General features: G+C 45.6%; 2 protein-coding genes and 1 long non-coding RNA gene across 3 annotated transcripts; 2 read left to right on the top strand and 1 right to left on the bottom strand.

Moving 5' to 3' along the window:
• Window positions 1–363: 363 nt before the first annotated feature.
• Window positions 364–10,362, top strand: fbln5 (fibulin 5). Its single transcript, XM_067243018.1, has 11 exons — window positions 364–625; window positions 872–926; window positions 1,136–1,184; window positions 1,404–1,691; window positions 4,616–4,738; window positions 4,934–5,050; window positions 5,476–5,592; window positions 6,010–6,132; window positions 6,551–6,677; window positions 6,927–7,122; window positions 9,350–10,362. Exons 1-11 carry the CDS (start codon window positions 582–584, stop codon window positions 9,509–9,511), a joined length of 1,401 nt encoding a protein of 466 aa, XP_067099119.1. The 5' UTR covers window positions 364–581; the 3' UTR covers window positions 9,512–10,362.
• Window positions 10,363–11,031: 669 nt separating this feature from the next.
• On the top strand, window positions 11,032–18,410 carry LOC136949343 (tandem C2 domains nuclear protein). The gene is made up of 11 exons (XM_067243606.1): window positions 11,032–11,095; window positions 11,195–11,395; window positions 11,631–11,765; window positions 11,985–12,061; window positions 12,850–12,925; window positions 13,496–13,596; window positions 14,279–14,395; window positions 14,817–15,008; window positions 16,323–16,437; window positions 16,698–16,897; window positions 17,239–18,410. The coding sequence occupies exons 1-11, from the start codon at window positions 11,032–11,034 to the stop codon at window positions 17,341–17,343; spliced, it is 1,383 nt and encodes a 460-aa protein (XP_067099707.1). The 3' UTR covers window positions 17,344–18,410.
• A 1,516-nt stretch (window positions 18,411–19,926) lies between these two features.
• LOC136949373 (uncharacterized) lies at window positions 19,927–20,785 on the bottom strand. Its single transcript, XR_010877420.1, has 2 exons — window positions 20,214–20,785; window positions 19,927–20,029 (listed from the first exon to the last, which is right to left on the bottom strand). It is a non-coding gene; the product is annotated as an uncharacterized lncRNA (long non-coding RNA).
• Window positions 20,786–21,247: the final 462 nt, after the last annotated feature.

Here is a 21,247-nt window from a genome sequence, read left to right as displayed (position 1 = left end):
GATCTGTATCTTAACGTAATTATGCAAATTACATCATTATGGTCATTGGTTTGGTGTTCATTACATGTTTGTTCTTTTCTGCTGTAAATTATTTTAGAAAGTCTTACGGTGGCTATAATGTTTCCTTAAACTGCATATTGATTAATGTAGCCTCTTACACAATAACCGGAGCTCTCACAGTCAACATGACCCCCCTCCGACTACTCTGGGGTAGCTTTACGCGCGCCTCCGTTCGAGGGGGCTGTCTTTCCGTGATTGAATCCAGCTGTTGTCAAAGTGCTCGGGGCCCCCTTAATTTGCAACGCAAAGCAATCTGTACAGCCGACGGAGAACGGAAAACATAGAACAGTTCGTTTTGAAAGACATTCCTTGTACAATTGGTCAATGTACCGAAGTTGCAGGTCGACGAGACAGCGGTTAATCAGAACCTGGTGTCGACTTTCGCGTAAAGGCGCATAGTCTGAGTTTGGGGAGCGCCACATGCGCACTGGCATATCACGTACGCTAGAGTAGCCAGAAGATCAAGGGGAGTTTACGGGTCGCGAGAGTCCCTCTTTCGGGAGTGATCAAGAGAATACATAATGCTTTTGGACGTACGCGGTGTTAGGGTCTGGACTTACTCCAGGTCAGTACAATGCGTGGCTTCTTCATTAGGTTGCTTCATCACTGAAGTGACTAAAGTTTAGTTTTCTTAGGAACTACAACTATGCGAGTTTTCTTATGACTCCAATCGCCGTCCTATTCTGAATCTTAAAGATATCTTTAAACAGTGGAATCTTTTCACTATGGAGTGCAATGTTAGCTCATTTGTTTTAAAACTTTGTCTAATCTTGGAATAGATTTTGAACTGAAACTTTGCTCCAATTTTCAGAATGTTGACAGCTCTCGTATTTACATTGTTATGTATCAGCTATGGGAATGGTCAGGTAAGATGACTTTATTTCAGTAAAACCTTGACACAGTCTGTGTGCATGGATTTCATTCATTCAGTGATTGGGCAGCAGTGAGTGGATATGCACCTTTTAGGTCAGGTCCACTGGAAAAGGAGCAACATTAATGTGTTCTAGGTTGTTTTTAGGGCTGTGTGTTTGCCATGACCGGTCAGTTAAAGAGCCTATTGGTGTTTCTCCTTTAGACCTGCACAGAAGGCTTTGCCTACGACCGCAGAGCGAGGGTGTGTGTTGGTAAGGTCACCTCACTCCTATGTGTCCTTACAGCTGTTCTGAATACAGTCTTTCTGAAGATGATATCACACAGTTCTTGTAAAGTCTGTGCCCTAATGCTTTTCTGAATGAAGCAGCCTGTGTGTTTCTGAATAATTATGTTTTTTATCCAATCCTATTTAGTTGTAGTAGCCTATTTATAATGTAGTATCCTTTCTCTATTGTTTCTCTATTTCTCAGATGTGGACGAGTGCCGCACGGTACCATTGCCTTGTCGAGGAGACATGCTCTGCGTCAATCAGAATGGCGGCTACCTGTGCATCCCGCGGGGCCTCTACAGCCAGCCTTACGCCAGACCCGACACACCAGCACTCCCGGAGCCGGCCTACCCTGACACATCGGCGGGTTTCCCCCCCGACACGTTTCGTCCACCGCCGCAAGGGCCCGTGGAACCCAGCTACCCGATAGTCAGCCGCTCCGCGCCGTGCATCCTGGGATACACACTTGGAGAGGATGGCACTTGTAATGGTGAGTGTGCTGTCAACTTTGTTTTGCGTCAGGAATCCAAAGACTGTATCAACCTGATGGGTCAAACTCTTTTCCATCCTACGTTGCTCACCTTAGCTCTGGAAAAAAGTTTAATCTTAATTTTCCAACGCAGTAGATCAATAGCCTACCCTTTAAAATCCAAGACGATACTAAAGGCAAATCATAAAGCTGGCGGCTTGGATGTCTGACAAAACTTGGTCTTGCAGAAACCGCAGCAGCAATGGTGGGTTTTAAGTCAATTTCGAAGTGAATGTGTTGTCGTGAATACCGCGCATAGCATTGACCGCACGGTGGGGTGTTTATCTCATCACACTGCAGTCTGTTATTGCGTTACTGTCCAGGCCTAGCTCTCTCGCTTTGCTCCAGTCTGAGTTGGTCTGTTCCCTGTTGAGTGTCAGCTGGTAGTACAGTAGGCCGTTGTATGTCTCCACCCCCCCCCCCCCCCCCCACTGGCTGGAAAGGGGTTTCTCTCTGCTCATCGGTAGAGGTGGCTCAGTGGGAGGTCCAAGGCATCAATTGTGCTTGCTTTCAACTGATGTCAACAGCCCATTAACCTCCAGCTGCTCTCCCTGCCTCCCCCCTCTCTGTCTCTCTCTTGTCTCCTCTCCTCTTCCTGCCTCATGTCTTCTCTGCCTCCCCTCCTCTCTCTGCTCCTCTCTAACTCTCTCTGACTCTCAAGTTTTTTTTGCATCTGCATCTTTTTTACTCTCTTTGCCTCTTCTTTTACCTCTCTCCACCCCTCTTTGTCTCGCTACATCTCTACTACTCTAGCTCTCTACCTCTCTCTACTACTCTACCTCTCTGTACAACTCTACCTCTCTCTACCGCACTACCAATCTACCTCGCTGACTCTATACTTCTCTACCTCTCTCTTCTGCTCTACCTCTCTATTTACCTCTCTCTAACACTCTTTCTCTCTATGTCTCTCTACCTCTCTCTACCTTTCTCTACCTCTTGCTCCACTCTTGGGTCACACTGGCCTGTCTGGTTAGATAACAACAGACCACTGGTCTCTGATCTCATATATCACAGTCATACTAGTAGTTAATCTGTAACATAAGCTTTTATAACTATTCACATCAAATCAGCTGCCAAACTACATTTTATTTATTACTAATGAGATATTTTAATTGATTATTTGGTAAGCTTGTTTTGTAGCAAACCCTTCAATGTTGGTTCCAATTATGTTAAACTTATTATGTTTTAGCTTGTAGTGTTAGCAACCACAGACTGTGGGCCCACCTGGTGACAAGCTGCTGGTTTGAACACACAAACATGTTATGGTAGTATATAATGTTTCTGTCTTGACCAACCTGTATTATTGTAATTTGTGCAGATATCATTCCTGTAAGTCTTATTCCTACTCAGACTTTTAATGGGTTGGAAACACTCAGAGGATTTGCCCTAAGCCTTGTTTGGGGAAACCACAGGATTGCTCTTCAGCCATCTGCAAGGCCCATCAGGGAGGGATGAAGTCATTTGTTGCCAGATCTGAACTGCTTTGGCAGGGCACAAACCAGTGTGGAGGAACTAGGAGAGAGACTGGCCTACAAACCTGTGTATATACAGTATGTGTGTGTGTGAGACAGTGAGACACAGTGAGAGACAGAGAGACAGAGAGAGAGAGAAGCTTTTTTTGTGTGTGTTCATGTAAGAGAGAGAGGTGATGTAAGGAGTCGTTGAGTGACAGAGTTGGGCTGTAGACTCCCTGCCTCCGCCTGGTACAAACCTGGCTTTGTCTCCTAGTCTCTGGAAGGCCACTTCCAATAATATCAACAGTTTCTTGGGTCTGGCAGAGTGGCATGACATCTGTCTTCCCTTGCATCAACTGAAACTGTTGACGCTGTGAGAACTTCCTGTTGATTCCAGTAGTTGGCCTTCATGACCATGCAGAAGAGTTATATTACTAGGAGGGAAAAACGGTCAGCACAGTTTAAGACACCGTACTTGAAGTTTCACTCAAGAGTGTAAATTACCCATGGGGCTATTTGGAGTTGAATTTGGATGACAGAAATCTATCCGTTTGTTTCATTTCTGTCACGTGTGCTCTTTGAGTCTCTCTCTTCCCACATATGTATTCTTCTCCAGGGTTCATCATCCCTGCGTGGGGCCCAGTGCAGGCCAAACCAGCTGCCTTTATAAGGAGCTGAACTGAAGCGCTCCCAGAGAGCGAGACCCAGCTGAACTCCCTGGGGTTTGGCCACACATGTGCAGCACATGCTCTCCTGCCTCAGACGGGGCTGGAGCTGCTAACCGCTAGCAGGTGCTGGCCTGTGTTGCTGTTGGCCCTCGTCCGGGCCTTTGGCCCTCGCTGGGCCCTGGTAGTGGACCAGGCTGGGGCCAGGCCAGCGGTCACTAACACTCTATCAGGGCTTATCACACTCAGCCGCCTGTTCAAACAAACGCTACGACTGACTTCAGACCTTCGCTTCGGGTCTCTGAGTTGGTGACTTCACTGTCTGAGAACCATAAACAGAGCTTGGAATTCAGATGTGTGATTTCCACATAAGGAAATGTGCCACTTGTTGAGGAGTGTGTGAACTGCTGAAGGGAAGCTGGTGGAATTCCAGTCTCTTATCTCTAAATATTTGAACTGGAAGTAAATATGCTGAGTGTGAGATAGGGGTCTGATAATCATTCAATACTACAGGGTCAAGAAGACTACCTGGGACAGTCAGTACAAGTCTTTACAGTTTTGCAGTGTTGATGATGACCTTCCTACCTGCCCTCACACCCCCCCCCCCAACACACACCCACACACAACACAGTCTCCCACATACACACACACACACACACAAAACACCTTCTCACACACACAAAACAGCCTCTTGCACGTACGCATTGCGCGCGCACGCACGCACACACACGCCTCTGACGGCCATTCCTGTGTGCTGCTGTTCCAGACATCGATGAGTGTGAGGCGGAGTCGCACCAGTGTAACCCCACCCAGGTGTGCATCAACACGGCGGGGGGCTACACCTGCTCCTGCACCGAAGGCTACTGGCTGGTGGGGGGGCAGTGCCAGGGTGAGCGTCACTCACTATCCGTGTGTGTGTGTGTGTGTGTGTGTGTTTGCATGTCACACAAACAGCCAAGTATAATGTTTGGTATTGTGGTTGATACTATTTACATGACAATATCATTTCATTGTGTATGACACACATATACTGTGGAATGAAACAGTGTTCTCTCTTTCCCCTGTCACTTACCTGTGGGAGAAGATATTGATGAGTGTCGCTATGGATACTGCCAGCAGCTGTGTGCTAATGTACCGGGCTCCTACTCCTGCTCCTGTAACCCTGGCTTCATCCTCAACCCAGACATCAGGACCTGCTCAGGTACACACATGCAAACTGCTCCTGCAACCCTGTTTTCATCCACAACCCGGATAGCATGACCTGCTCAGGTTGCAAACATCACTAACCTCTAAGCACTGCAGGATGTGACATCAGTAACCGCTAAGCACTTCAGAATTGTGACATCACTAACCTCTAAGCACTGCAGGATGTGACATCACTAACCCATAAGCACTGCAGGATGTGACATCACTAGCCTGTAAGCACTGCAGGACGTGACATCACTAACTTCTAAGCACTGCAGGATGTGACATCACTAACCTGTAAGCACTGCAGGATGTGACATCACTAACTTCTAAGCACTGCAGAATGTGACATCACCAACCGGTAAGTACAGAATGTGCATAATGAGGATGATGATGACTATGATGATGATGATGGCGAGGATGACTCTGTGACGCCCCCAGACGTGGATGAGTGTGAGGACGAGCCCTGCACGCACGGCTGCTTTAACACCTATGGATCCTACATGTGCAACTGTGACGAGGGATTCGAGCTGGCGTCCGACGGCACTTCCTGTATCGGTAAGGATACTGTACCTTAAATTTATTATTATTTTATTATTTAGCAGACGCTTTTATCCAAATCAACATACTGTTGAAATGGTGTACGTAGAGTCCAGACCGTAGAAAAATGAAGGCTCAGAAGTGCACAGTTCTAACTGTATCGCTTACTGTGTCAGACATGTTTTACATTTCCTACATGGGATGTGAAGTGTTGAAAGCATTCTGTGTTCATGAGGAGAGCGAAGCGCTCTGCGATGCCGCCGAGTGATCAGGGTGTCATGTGATTGGGGGGTGGGGGGGTTGTAGAGCGCTCGACGCCAAATCAAGAGGCCGCAGGTCCAATCACTTTTGCCCAAAATCACCTTGGATAAAAGCGTCTGCTAAATGGAAAGGAATATCTTCTGGGGTGCTAACGGTGTTCTGCGTCGCCTGTAGACTTGGACGAGTGCAGCTTCTCTGAGTTTCTGTGTCAGTACAGATGTGTGAACACGCCGGGGTCCTTCTCCTGCATCTGCCCTCCTGGTTACTACGTCTACGAGGACGGACGCAGCTGTGAAGGTAACCACGGCAACACCACCTGACGCCTCATCATGAAAACTGTTTATGTGTGATACCAGAAAGACAAAGAGACATTTAAGTCAGATGGACATTTAAAGAGTCTTCCTGTGTAGACCCGAATGTGCTTTTGGCTGTTTGGTCTGATGATCCAATGTCAGGATTCTTTCTGTCATCTGTGCTTTGGTCTTTGCTTGTTGATACAATGTTTTCTAGAGGTCTAGAAAACATTGTATCAACAACAACAATTTGGTAATACGGTGGCTGAAGTTGTTAATAATGATTTAGATTTTTTACTCTAATGGATATCATTAGTGTCATAAGCTAATGCTGATGTTGTTTTTGAATGATGATGATGATGATGGTGATGTTGATGTTGTTGTTTTAACGGACTTTAATTGTTGTGTGTTTGATTTTAAAGATTTCAATGAATGTGACACTGGTAACAACACCTGTACAACAGCACAAGTATGTTTCAATTTCCAGGGAGGTTACACATGCCTGGATCATTTAACATGTGAACAGCCTTACATTGAGCTCAGTGACAAGTGAGGAGAATTCTCTTTCAGTTTTTACATATGTGTATGAGAGACTATGAAACTGTATCCATCATCTCTCGGGTCACCCTGAAATATGTCCTATAACAACCATCCTTTAGTGAAACCACTGGGGTCAAGTTAAGCTTTCACTGTGATATATGTGATTCAAATTGGTGCTAACGCTTGTCCGATATTGATCCGAGGCATTAACTTCACCCCCTCCCCCCTTCCTTCTTTCCTCCCCCCCCCCCCCCCCAGCCAGTGTATGTGTTCAGCTGAGAACCCTGCCTGCAGAGACAGGCCCTTCACTGTCCTGTACCGCCACATGGACCTGTCGTCGGGCCGCAGCGTGCCCGCAGACATCTTCCAGATGCAGGCCACCACGCGCTACCCCGGGGCCTTCTACATCTTCCAGATCAAGACAGGCAACGAGGGCCGAGAGTTCTACATGAGGGTACGTAAGGTTAAGGCCCCTGGGCCCTGGAAGCAGGGCTGGGACGCTCTGGGACGGTGGGATGTTTGGATGGATGGGTGGATAGATGTACGGGTGGGTGGGTGGGTGGATAGATGTATGGATGGATGGATGGATAGATGGATGGGTGGGTGGATAGATGTACGGATGGATGGGTGGGTGGGTGGGTGGGTGGGTGGGTGGATAGATGTATGGATGGGTGGATGGGTGGATAGATGTATGGATGGATGTATGGATAGATGGATGGATGGGTGGGTGGATAAATGGATGGATGGATGTATGGATTGATGGATGGATGGGTGGGTGGATAGATGTACGGATGGATGGATGGGTGGATAGTAGGGGTGTAACAAGATATCGTGGTACAATACATTGCGGTACAAAAATTTAACAATATGTATCGTGGAGTCATGACGATATTTTTTCAATATTACATTCGTTTTATCCTATTGGTTGAGCTACCTATCTTGCACCTGCATCTCGCGTACACACAGCATTGAGCATTCACAGCTTGAACTGGGCAGTAGCCTAGCACGGCAAAATGACTTTGACTGATATAAAACAGTGGTTCTCAAACTGTGGTACGCATGCCCCCTTCTAGTGATACGCAGAGGAATCTCAGAAATATTTAAATACTTTAACCATGATATCATTGAAATGTGATTTAAAATACGTTTTGCCTTCCCTATAATATTTTTGCTTCGAAACAAAGATAAATGTTGGCACGCGATAGGACCAAACTGTTCCAACACAATACTATACCACAGTGACTGGACATAATGTAGCTATGTTAGCTTGCTGCTGCTGTATAGGCTATTACTTTGCTTTGATTCATGTAAAGTAGCATGATTATAAGGCAAGGTAGCGCGACGTGATGCAAACGTTACAAGCTGATGCTGCACATTATTCAAGACACAAGTGGATATATATTTACATTTACATTTAGTCATTTAGCAGACGCTCTTATCCAGAGCGACTTACAGTAAGTACAGGGACATTCCCCCGAGGCAAGTAGGGTGAAGTTCCTTGCCCAAGGACACAACGTCATTGTCATAGTGGGGAATCGAATCGGCAACCTTCTGATTACTAGACCGATTCCCTAACCGCTCAGCCACCTGACTCGCCTCATATTTATTTTTTTACTATTCACAGGGTCATTTGTCATTATCTCCATTACTTCAAAATGACGTTATGGTGGCAAAATAAATTAAAACAGAACTGGATGATATCGCCATTTAACTTTACTGATGATGGGCTTATTGTATTGATGCAGCCACAAAAAAATAAGTTTATTTAGCCTCTTTGTCCAGAGGGGCAGATCAGCCAATCAGGGCAAACAGGCTGTTGCCCGGGCAACACTAGCCTGTACCTGTGCACCTCCCTGAGGGTAGGCTTACTACTGTAACGTCGGTCATAATGGTGGTACTTGGAGTTAAATATGTTCTGAGGTGGTACGGGGTGTAAAAAGTTTGAGAACCACTGTTGTACACAAACATTGTTACTTAACATACAGAAGTTCAAATAAAAATATTTGCACATTCTTGAAGTTGATTAGAATTATTTATTAATTTTTCTGGGGGGTTCAACGTATCTAGATGCGTATCGTATCGTGACGCCAGTATCGGGATACGTATCGAATCGTGAGCTGAGTGTATCGTTACACCCCTAGTGGATAGATGTATGGATGTATCACACTTCATTCATCCTCGAGGAGAAATTGCGGAAAAGGGGGTAATTGTTATTATGATCTGCTGTAATCCAGCCCGCGCCTCTACCTACCGACCACCTGTCCACCTGTGTAGTGTTGATTCTCCCTAGACTGCACTCTGAGGCGTCCCTCTGGTGTGTGTAGGGAGGCACACAAGGTGCGTGGCCAGTAGGTGGGGCCATAGGAGTGTGAAGGGGAGGAGGTGGAGCAGCTTTCTGGAAACTGCAGTCAGAGGAGATTCTGATTGCTGTGGCATCCACAATGCCAATTTAATTTGGCATTGTTTGTTTTTTTGGCGTCAAAACCTTTCATGCCACGACAGATGGGATATGGAGTACCTAAAACTCTGTTTGCCCTCGAGGGAGCTGTGTTTGATGTTTGCGTCACCATCACACCTGTTCTTCATGGAAATCGCAGGGACGATACTTTGTATCAACACTATATGAAAGATAACCATTGTTCTTTCTCTTTCACTCTCGCTCCTCTCCTCATGTTTCGCAGCAAACCAGTAACGTCAGCGCCACGCTGGTCCTGTCCCGGCCCCTAACGGGCCCTAAGGAGATCGTCCTGGACCTGGAGATGGTCACTGTCAACAACGTCATCAACTTCCGCGGCAGCTCCATCATACGGCTCACGATATACGTCTCCGAGCATCCTTTCTGAAGAGCCTCAAGCTCCACCACACACAGTATTACCTGTCTGAAGAGCCTCAAACTCCACCACACACAGTATTACCTTTCTGGAGAGCCTCATACTCCGTACACCATTATCCACTGCCTGTCCCAACCTATCATACAGCATGTCTTATGGATTCTAGCATTGTCATTCTTCCCAGTATTACACCTTCCACCTTTGGTCTGGGTGTTTGAGACTGTCATCACCATCACTCATCTCGTCAAGGTTGACTGACGTTCATCTGCTTGGAGGACACAACTGCTGTCTGGTTCAGTCCACCTGACACCAAACTCTCCAGCAGCCAGACCTAAAGACTGACTGTTACTATGTTCCATGAAACCAATGCTGTCTGTATGACGTCTGTCCTGTGTGCTGTTTGTCTGTTATGTACTCGCATCACTGTCGTTTCTGTGGGTTTTTCTATGCTTTAAAGAAGCTGTGAAACAAGCTATTAACGTGTGAGTTGACATATTAGTGAAACCACGTAGCAGCGGCTTGTCTCTTGTGTTTCTTATCAAGCCATCAAGGAATATCGTTTCTAAACTTTGTATCGAGCCACACCGCTCTGCTCCCCTTGGTATTAAACTTTGAGAGCGTAACAGAAAGCTTAGATGAGCATTGTTGTACACTTTAATGTAGCATATTCCTGTTATAGAGATGTCTGCAATCCCCAAGCAAGTGAGGGATGACCTGGGTTCATGTTTAATAATATGATTCGCCATTTTACAAAATGTTTTGAATAAAGCAGGGTTAGTAAAGATTTTGTGTTCACATTCTGCTTCAATGAGAACTTCAAGTGAGCCTGGTCAGTAAAATAAATATATGTACTGGACCTGAAAGATGTGAGATGAGCATTATTTCTGTCAAGTTTTGTTTTTGTAGATGTGAAACTAGATACTTGTGGTTGACTTGAGACAAGAGGAGTAATGAAAGATTATCTGTGTTTTTTGTGTTAAAGAAGGAAGCATGCGGTATTTATACTGGAAATCACGTAGGGCTTTCGGTAATAAGTGGTGATCCGTACATACCTAAGCAAACAGAAAGAGAGAGTGAGAGAGAGACATTAGAACACACTTCAGATAGGTTATGCCTTGATACCGACGGGCACAAAGAAGGACAACCCAGTGTTACTAGAGGAGCGTAACTGGAATAAGCGCTTTGATACACGGTCCGTGTTTTACCTGTTTAGCTTCTTCCAAGACGGGAAAGCTCGCAGGTATGTAAGAGTTGAATTAGTTGATGGGCCATGTAACGTCTAAATTAGAGTTTGTAAGATAACTTAAAGTCTATAGTGTAGCCTATTCTTATCAACATGCACTTGAACACTCAAGTTGCCGAGTCACTTGGTCATATGATTTTGTCGTTTTCTAAGAATAACATTTTCATCTGAAGGACCATAGCCAGATATTGTTATTATTATTACAATGTTGTCATGTTTTCCTTAAATTCAACAGTTGACTGTTGAGAATCTATTTTATCTTCCAACCCTCGTCTCGATATTCCTCAGCATGGCGCTGGAATGCATCAAAAACTGCTGCAAGAGCTTTTTAGGCAAGGAGAAAGAGACCCAAGGTGAATTATTAAATTCCATTCTCAAAGGATTACCAGAGAAACGACACATTTGCGACTGAGTTTATTTATGCTGTGGCGTGGATTCCCCCCCCTTTGAAGAGATCACAGTGAGGATGCCGCCAGCCCGGGCTTCGGCGGCGGGGGGACCCTATGGTCCACGGACAGGAGTCGGGGTCTCCGAGGACTACCTCCTGTCCAAACTACCTCCTGATGGTAAAGACGTTCCTTTCGTGCTCCCCACCTTCAAGCCTTCCTACGTCCAACCTCGGGGCTCACGCTACCCCAACGAGGGGCTAGAGGGTAAATACATCTAAATGTTTCCATCAATCAACTCTTTCACATTTTAAGGTCATGTTTAATTCTTATATTCTGGAAGTTTTGGGAGGACGCACTTTATTTATTTTTATCTTGACGTAGCCTTGTATGCTTTTAAGGCTATGTTATGTAACACCCCAAAATTGCCAAAAGAAATGTTACACCTGCAAAGAGAAGAGCCCTCGTTAGTTTAACGTGTGCTGATGTGATTGCTGTGCAGGTACAGCCAGGACCACGTATGCGGAGAGGAAGGCCGAGCTGTCGGCCTCCAGTCACATCGTCTACAACCCTGACTTCCCTGGGGCCGGCCGCCGAGGGACCGCTAGAGACCGGACCTCAAACCCCCATGCTTCAGGTATGTGGTAAAGCATACTGGTTGTTGATGGAGAAATTTGTATTTTTTTTACAATAAAAAAAAAAGTATTTTTACAACAATGGGTCACTATTATCACCCCCATATCCTCCAAAAAGTTCTTCAATAAGCTATCCTCAGACATAAGATCTGTGTAATAGCCATATTATGACTAGCTGTGTTTTAACTGTGATAGCTGAAAACGTATGTTTTCCCACACAGGCTGGGATCTGAAAAATGGTCGACAGAGACTCAGCAGCTCCATGTTTGACCTGACCAACTCTCCTGGTCAGATGCAGGTGAGAACGTTAGCCGTCTCGTCCTAGATCCCCTCTGCTGCCCAACCTCGATGAAGCAGAAACCTGCCCTCTCGCTCAAACACCTGGTTGTCGAGGTGCCGCCTCAGTCGCTGTGCGTCACTCGTTGCTATTTCCACCACCCTCTGAGGTGTGTGAAGGAGTGGACAAACCTTTTGTTGGTTGTGTTAAATCAAGTGGTCATCAATCAGTTTAATGTTGAAGATTTGACAATGGCCTGTGTTTGGGCTGAGCTGGGCGGGGTATTCTTAGCGGGTTTTGTTACATGATATCGAATCCTTATTGTTATCAACACTTGATAAATTAACGTGACTGTTCGATAGGTATTCTCACTGGACCTCTGACCTCTGGGACGGTCTTGTGTTCTGTCCAATAGCGGTCTGACGCATGGTTTACACTGTTGTGTCGTCTTAGGGATCTGTCTGGACAGGGTGGGCGTGCTCCAAATTGTTGTGCCACGTACATAAAGGCTACTGTGAAGGAGTTGTGAAACGTGTGTTCTGGTCAAACGCATTGGTACTAACTCCAAAGTAGATAAAAACGTCCATATTCGCAGTCAAATCCACCCTGTGGCCATTTTGAAAACTGTCAAGCAGTCAAATGCAGCTGTACATAGAGATTGCATTGAAAAGAAGAGAGCTTCACCTCTCTCTCACATGAAGAATGAGTACAGCTCTTTCGGATGTCTCACAGGGTGTGTGTGTGTTTCTCTCTGCGTGTCTGTCTTTCTGTGTGTGTATTACCTTTTGTGTGTGTGTGTGTGTCTACAGCGTGGGGACTCAGTGTCCAGTGTCCAGAGCAGTACGTCGTCCATGAAGGATTCCACTGAGAGCAGCCGTAGCCTTGGTAACTAGCCATAAAAACATGTCCCTCACATAATCAAAAATTCCACTTTCTACAGTATTTTTTATTAATAAAACTTAAAAAACAAACTTTCAAATCTCTCCCAGTCCCTTTCCTCTTCATTCCCCCAGTCCCCTTCACCTCCTCCCCCAGACCGCCCGCCCCCTTCCAATCCTCCTCCCTTAGACCTACCCCCCCCCCCCCCCCTCCTGTCCCCCCCCCCCCCCCCCCCCCCCCCCCCTCCTGTCCCCCCCAGACCTCCCTGGTCTGGTCCACAGAGCCAGATTGGGACAGTTCTGCATTGTGCAACAGTGAAAGGGCCCCGGGAGTAATTACTTCCAAATGTTTGGAAGTAATTATTGTTATCTACATTTAAATGCAGTCCAGCATTTAAATGTAGATAACACTCCAGACAAAGAACCATTAACTTGTTTTTCACGATAAAAAAAAACTTTGAACACCGTTCCATGATGGATTGGTCTGTATCCATCCTGCATTCCAACAAATAATCTGTCTAGAAATAATGTTGAAAAGGCATGTTTAGAAAACCTAATAGAAACCTTTTTTCCCCAGAGTCTGTGAGCCTATCTGGGGAGGAGAGAGAGCTGGGGAAGGTGTGCGTCCGTGTGAGTTACCAGGAAGCCTTGGAGCAGGTGTGGATCACCCTAGTGCAGGTACGGTTACAAGTTCTGCGGAGGGAAGCTTGTACTGAGACAAACCCCGCCATTGTGTTCTCTGGTCCTCCTCCTGAATGGGCCTTCTGTGCTTCCAGAACCCAGCTACTCTTGCTCTGTTGAGTTTTGCACACTGACCCACGAGGAATGAGAACGTTTTCCTGTCAGGAAGTCTCAGAACCATCCTCAGAAGAGAGATCTTCCTCAGTGGTTAAACTATTACCGACAACATCCTGTGATTATATGTCATGATAAATAAAGTAATGTAATGTAAAAAGGGATTCGTCTAGCGCACACTTTCATCAAAAGCAACATACAGATGGGGATTTGGGCCTTTGACTCTCAGACTGGTGGACCCTGCAGCATGTGTTCTCCTGTGTTCCCAGTGTTCAGACCTGAGCAGGTGTTCTCCTGTGTTCCCAGTGTTCAGACCTGAGCAGGTGTTCTCCTGTGTTCCCAGTGTTCAGACCTGAGCAGATGTTCTACTGTTTTCCCAGTGTTCAGACCTGAGCAGGTGTTCTCCTGTGTTCCCAGTGTTCAGACCTGAGCAGGTGTTCTCCTGTGTTCCCAGTGTTCAGACCTGAGCAGGTGTTCTCCTGTGTTCCCAATGTTCAGACCTGAGCAGGTGTTCTCCTGTGTTCCCAGTGTTCAGACCTGAGCAGGTGTTCTCCTGTGTTCCCAGTGTTCAGACCTGAGCATTCCTCTGGACAGCAGTGAGCAGCAGAGGGTCGGAGTCAAGGGCATCATCACCATGGCCAAGCCTATCCAGTTTAAGAGCTCCGTGAAGGAGGTCTCCCAGGTAACACGAGGCCTCACCAGGGGTACTGTTGTATTCACCCAGAGAGAGGCCCTCTGTTGGCTAGATGAGCCCGGGAAGAGGTGATTCTGTCTGGGCTGCAGCTGGCCTCGTCTCCCCCTGGGTTTTGTAGTCCGGTGGTCCTCACTCATGTCTGACTAGCATGGTAATGGACCTGCTGCGTCTGAGAGACTTTAAATTGAGATGTACGATTCTAAGATGAGATTGATGAGTCACAAAAGGCATTGATTGCGACTATGGATTTAGCTGTACCGTAGAATGAGAAATCTTTAACTCATTTTACTCCAGAAACTGTTAGGATCCTAAGTTGCTATGTAAACAACAACTCTGACAATAAATCACACGTCATCTTCCACATCAATTTCCCTCCCCCTCCCCCCCACTCCCCCTTCTTCCCCCCCAGGAGCCAGTCTTCATGGAGACCTTTGTGTTCTCCGTGCGTCTGCAGCCTCTCCGCTGCAGTGCTCTGGTGCTGCGCCTGCAGACGCAGCAGCCCAGGAGATGCACCGTGGCCGAGGGCGTCCTCTCTCTCCGCCAGCTGGGCCCCAAGGAGACCCAGCACTGGCTGCACCTCAGCCCCCCCTCCAAGACCTCCGTAGGTGTCATACTCTCCCTCTCTCTCCTTTCCTCTCTCTCCTCTACTCTCTCCTCAGAACCCCTGAAAGACCTCCGTAGATGTCCCAGTACTCTCTCCCGTTTCTCTATCTACTCTCTTTGTCTCTCTCTTTTCTCTCTCTCTTCTCTCCCTCTCATACTTGGGAAGTGTCAACAATATAAAGTCTCATTCTGTCCTCTGGCCATTCTCTCCGTCTCACCGCCCAAACAAACCTGCAAATGCCTTGACGTGCTCTTGATTACTCATTTCTTTGTGCAAACAAGCTGCTCAAGACCTGCATATTTGTTTAAAAGAGAGGAGCGTTCAGTCACCTTGACCATTGTTCCAGTCATACAACACCAATGAAAACCAAAGCCCTTGTGAAAGTACGATCATTTTAGGCTCGAGTTATCTTCCTCTCGAGGTCCGACCATAAGGAAATGCCGTCAGTGTGGGAAAATCCCAGCCTGATATTCCAGCCTGGCTATCCCTCCTTACGTGTCGCTACCCATGTGTTGTTCTTCTCATAATGAGTCTTTATCAGTTCTCTGCTTGCAGAGCTGAATGTGAGAGCAGAAAAGGCCTGCGTGCGCCTCGTAAAAATGTGCTTTCTCCTCTGATATACGGCCTCTGTCTGGCAACCGCACTGTCAATATTGAAATTTCCCCAGCTTTTTTGTTGTTGCGTAAGCGGAAGAAGTAAAATAGAAAATTACAATTTACCATCCATTTGAGATGAAATGTTTATTGGAAGGAAACAGAATCTCAGGCTGTGGATCCTGGAAATGTTACATCTGGAAAGTAGGTCAAACCTCAAAACGACTCAAACGGGAAACAGGGGGTTTTGTTGATAATGGGCTTGAGCGTAACTGTAATTGTTCGATTTGAATATGCAATGGAGGTCTCATAAACTAAGTCTCCATAGAAGTTTTGGGTTCTGTAGTATAAACTGATAAAAAGTAAAAGTATCAAGAAGAAAACCTTCAGGATACTCCACTGAGAATAGTTTTAGTGGTGATAGTAGCTTTGAACACTGAACCACAGAATGAGGCAGTGTAGGAGTTGAGCTGCAGAAAGTTCTAGCTTCCAGTAAGCACACTCACCAAACAATCTTTTCCTGCATTCCTATCATCCAACAGATGGCTCATTAAGGCCTCGGAAAAAACGTAAAGTACACAGGGATGAGCTTGCTGAAGCAATAGGTCAACAGAGGTTCTAAGTACATAAGAAGCCACCAGTGGGCTGGTGCCGGAACAGCATCTATCAGCGGCGAGCCGTAGCTGTTGTCAGCTGTGTTTCTGCCCCACCTCTCCAGGTGTGTCACTGCGAGCTCCACCTGGCCACCTGCTTCCAGCCCGTCAGCGGACGCCTGCAGCTCCACATCCTGTCCGCCCAGAACCTGCCCGCCTCCTCGACTCCCCTCAGCCAGGGTAGGTGGAACAGGAACCGCTTCACAGTCGACTCAGGGGATTGATATCAATGGTTTCATTGCACGGGTTGCTACCAGATATTTGAGGTTAATTCGCTGTTAACCCAGGTCTAATTTTAGTTGACCCTGGCAACTAAAGTAAACCACCATCACCATCACAACTATAACATAATATATGAATTTGCCAGATTCTTTTATCCATAACAACAGTTATTTATTTGGTAACCACCAGTTTTCTTGTGTTTGTGCCGTATGCTGTAGGGTTCTTTGTGAAGGTGGAGCTGCTGCAGCTGGGCAGGGTTCTGATGAAGAAGAAGACTCAGATGCTGCGCTCCACAGGGGGGCAGTGTGAGTGGGCGGAGGCATTCCACTTCCCCCTGGCCGTCCTGGACCAGGGCTCCCTGCTCAGCATCAAGGTCTGCAGCCGTAGCTCCGTGCGGAGGAAACGCCTGCTTGGACAGGTGAGGGGGGTTGTAATAACATTCACGTATTCAGTCAGTAGATGCTTTTATCCCAAGTGACGTACATGGGGAGATTTGAACCAGCAACCTCTATGTTTGTAGTAAAATGATGTTCCACTGAGCTACACCTAACTGTAGGTGTGTGTGTGCCACCTGGAACAGGACTCTGATTGTAACATACAGTAATATGTTACACAATGCCACATCCTCGAACTGACTGTCTCTTTCTTCTCTTTATTTTTTTCAATTTGAAAGTGGGGCCTGACTGAAAACAGTTAAGAATCAGTGCAATAACGTTCCTCTCTCCCCTCCCCTCCTCTCCTCTCCTGCTCTCTGGTCAGGTTGAGCTGGGGTATGACAGCTCCACCCAGGCAGCATCAGAGCAGTGGAGGGACAGCATGAGCCACCCTGAGAAGATGGTGTTAGCCTGGCACCGGCTCAGCTGAGACCCCCAGCCAGGCCCTGCCTCAGCTATGGAGTAATCCCTGGTGTCCTGTGTTAAGTAAATTAAAAAAAGAAGGGCACAGAGTCGTTGGGTTCAAAGACAAGTTTGATCGCGGTACAAAGTTGTCTGAGGTCTGGAGTCTGAAGAACTCCTTCTTATCCTAAAGGTCTTGTGTGTGTGTGTGTTGTATGTGTGTGTGTATGTTGTGTCTGTCTTGGAGTGGAACTTTCCAGGGTGAAGTCCTGACCTGATCCTACCAGGCTAACCAGATGGCATACTAAGTACAGATAACGGTCAGAGTTTATGACATCCTTAATAATATAAGGGTCAGTATGTTTACGTAAGCCTAGTTTTCCTAGAGTTCATTTGGAGAGTTCACGCAAGGAATGCTGAACACCAGTATCCTTAATTTCTCTAACACCTGACGTTAGTAGGGTCTCTACTGTGGCCCCCCGAACCTGAACCTGCACGCCCCCGCACCTAGACCTCTGGCACAGTGAGCTCTACATCTCCATTGAGCTAGCATGCTCACTGAGACTGTGTCATACAGTGTGAGAGACACTGGACATTCTATGAATGTCTGACAGTGAGTTAAGATTTTCCAGTTTGTATCGTATTGTAGATAAGGACATTGATGTGTGCTGTGAATGTTTGTTTTGAGTGTGTGTGTTGTGAGTGTGTGTTGTGTGTGCTGTGAATGTTTGTTGTGTGTGTGTGTTGAGTGTGTGTTGTGTGTGTGTTGTATATATAGAGACCTGTAATGTTGGACACTAATTCAGTGGTTAGTAGCAGTAAGAGATGGATTTAAAGCGTTGTTTTGATGTTTTGAAGAGTGATATTTACTGACCAAATATACTTATGTCGAGTTTATTGTATTTATATCCTGTACTGCCTTCTTTCCTGTTCTAAACTATACATAGCATTAACCTACAATACTATGATGTCATCAGATATTGTGCAAGACCTTTCTTGTATTGTACACAGTCGTGTATCAAAGCTTCTAAAATGTGTTATAGTTTCAAATATTTATTTTCTTAAGATTATTTATCTTTAACGTATAACCTTATTGTATGCAATAAAGTACCTTCTCATGGTGATCAGAGTGTATGGTGTGGACTGGTGTGTTCAGTTTATACATTTTACATTTAGTCATTTAGCAGACGCTCTTATCCAGAGCGACTTACAGTGAATACAGGGACATTCCCCCGAGGCAAGCAGGGTGAAGTGCCTTGCCCAAGGACACAACGTCAGTTTGCATGACCGGGAATCGAACTGGCAACCTTCGGATTACTAGCCCGATTCCCTCACCGCTCAGCCACCTGACTCCCATTATACATGACAAGGCCCTGTCCAACATGTGAAGTAGGTTGGTTACTATAAACACTTTTGTTACAATCTGTTATCTGAAAGATGATTGTTTGAACCATCTTCAGCACTCGAGAAAAAACAGCTTTGACCTAAATCCAATCCACCAGCCACTGATTGGTTAGCCTTGTTGTTTAACTGTGAACTGGTTTGCTGGAGATGGAATTTCTGATTGATTCCCCTGTATAAAGACTTGGTTGTTCTCCACAGACAGACACACATCAATTTAGGGAGGAAACCTAACATAACCCAAAGTGTAGTATGTTTCCTAATTAGTTTGGGGTCAAATCCTTTCTTTACCTGTAGCTAGTTTCTCTACTGTTGTCTTCAACCCTGGGCCCCGTTCGTCGTAAGGGTTGAAGCTAAGTTAATCAATTGTCCCTTTAGTTCATTAACATTAGCGAGATGAGTGAGAACAGCAAATATCGGTTCGTCAACGGCTGATCCGCATCCAAATCATGTGGTTAATTTCAATCAGGCTAAACTTATCAGGGAAATTGCACGTGCACGTCCTACTTCAAAAGGCAGGAAAGGTCGATCACCAAAACCGTGATTTTCTAACGGTATGATGGCGGAAAAGACGAAAGAGAGAGCGGTGATCGGCTATTCTCGCCATCCGAGCAAACTATTATAATGAGTCTCTAGACAATAAGCATATAATCATGGTTAAGTCAAACACCGCCACCGCTGCCAGAGCAAAACAAGCAGCTTGGGAAACAATTGCCGATAAGCTAAATGCGAAAGGTTTGGGGAAATGTATAGGCTCATCTTAAGTGCCTCATTACCCCAATCAATCAGATCACATTTCTTTAATTGTGCCTGCTGGTATAGGCTTAATGGAAATTAATAATCGAATGAGATCTTGCTGGCGAAAATAATGATCTCAACTCTTTCAGAATAAGTAGGCTAAATAAAAACAAGGCGAAAGAGTATCTAATTGATACGAATTCATAGACAATTATGAGGATATATGTAGGCTACTGCGCTTATATCATGTACTGTATATGCATGTAGGCATATGTGTAAATCCCTCTTTGATGTCATTGACTGGGACATGGCCAGGGAATATGATGAATTGATTCATCAGCTGGTTAAGCGCCAAGTACACTTTTCTTACAGCAACGCATGCTGCGGCTTTGCCAATGTTTTCTGCATCGCCTATACTGTATAAAAATGTAGTGTTAGCAACCCCTTGACGGAAGTACGAGGAGGCAGAGGGTTCTCACTGATGTCTTTATTAGCTATCGCCGTTCGACGTTGATTTCTTTGTAGTACTATGCATCAACATACATCGTACACGAAGACTTCTAGACACCGTAAAACTACACAAAGAATACACAAATACAACAATGTAAATACACATATAGCACAAAGGAAATCATGTCTCGAAACATGTGCTACTATTACAAACATGTGATCATGTCTCGAACATGTGCTACAATTACATTCAATTATACGTGCGGAGGTAAAATATTACAAGACAAGTTTGACACATATACAAATTACCTCGCTCCGCTTTCCAAAGGGAAACCATACAAATGTAGACTCATGTTCACCACACGACCATCCATAAACGAAATGCTGCTCCTTATAACAACGTCTGCATTAAACTTCTTTCAGGTAATTTAGCGCTTCACAGCTGCACGCACCTTACGTGATGACGTAAGTCAGCCCAGAAACATCAAAACAAAAAGCCGGTCATTACACTCCCACCAATCATGTTATGATAAACAAACACATGAAACAAATCATACATGATATTAACCTTGATGACCACACAAACTCAGACAAGTAAATGCATTGACAATTTGACAAATCACATTTAGAAACCATTCGTCTGATATGAGTATGTCATGTATTACTCTCAAGTAAGACCACTAATTTCTGAACTGGTCTTTCGATTATTGTAGATTTAGTGTGTTTCTGATTAGGTTTTGATCGCTCACTGGTTTGAACTTTCACCTTTCTAACTAGGCCATCACTTCCATGAGTGACTTCAACCACTCGGCCTAACTGCCATTGGTTTCTTGGCAGCATGTCTTCCTTGATAATGACTACGTCATCAACTTTAACATTTCGTCGGGGAACATGCCACTTTTGCCGTAGAGATATGTTCATTAGGTATTCTCTTTTCCACCGACTCCAAAACTGTTCTATGAGGTACTGAACTCTGCGCCACCTTTTGTTTGCATAGAGGTCTTCCTTCACAAATGTGCCTGGCGGAGGAAGAGCAATCCTTGACTTCATCATTATTAGATGGTTGGGCGTCAACGGTTCCAGTGACTTTGGGTCATTAATACCATCTACTGTCAATGGACGACTATTAACGATAGCCATCGCTTCGTAGAACAAGGTTCTAAGAGAGGAGTCATCAAGTCTGCCAGGACACAGAGAGAGCGTAACATTCAGCACACTGCGCACAGTCCTAATCTGGCGTTCCCAGACACCACCAGTGTGACTTGCTGAAGGAGCGTTAAAAATGAACTCGCATTGTCTTCCGAGTAGGAAAACTTCAAGAGTCTTGACATCACATTCCTTGA

This window comes from Osmerus mordax, chromosome 9 (assembly GCF_038355195.1).
Source record: "Osmerus mordax isolate fOsmMor3 chromosome 9, fOsmMor3.pri, whole genome shotgun sequence".
In the NCBI taxonomy this organism is placed as follows: domain Eukaryota; kingdom Metazoa; phylum Chordata; class Actinopteri; order Osmeriformes; family Osmeridae; genus Osmerus; species Osmerus mordax.
This window is presented reverse-complemented; position numbering and strand designations above follow the sequence as displayed.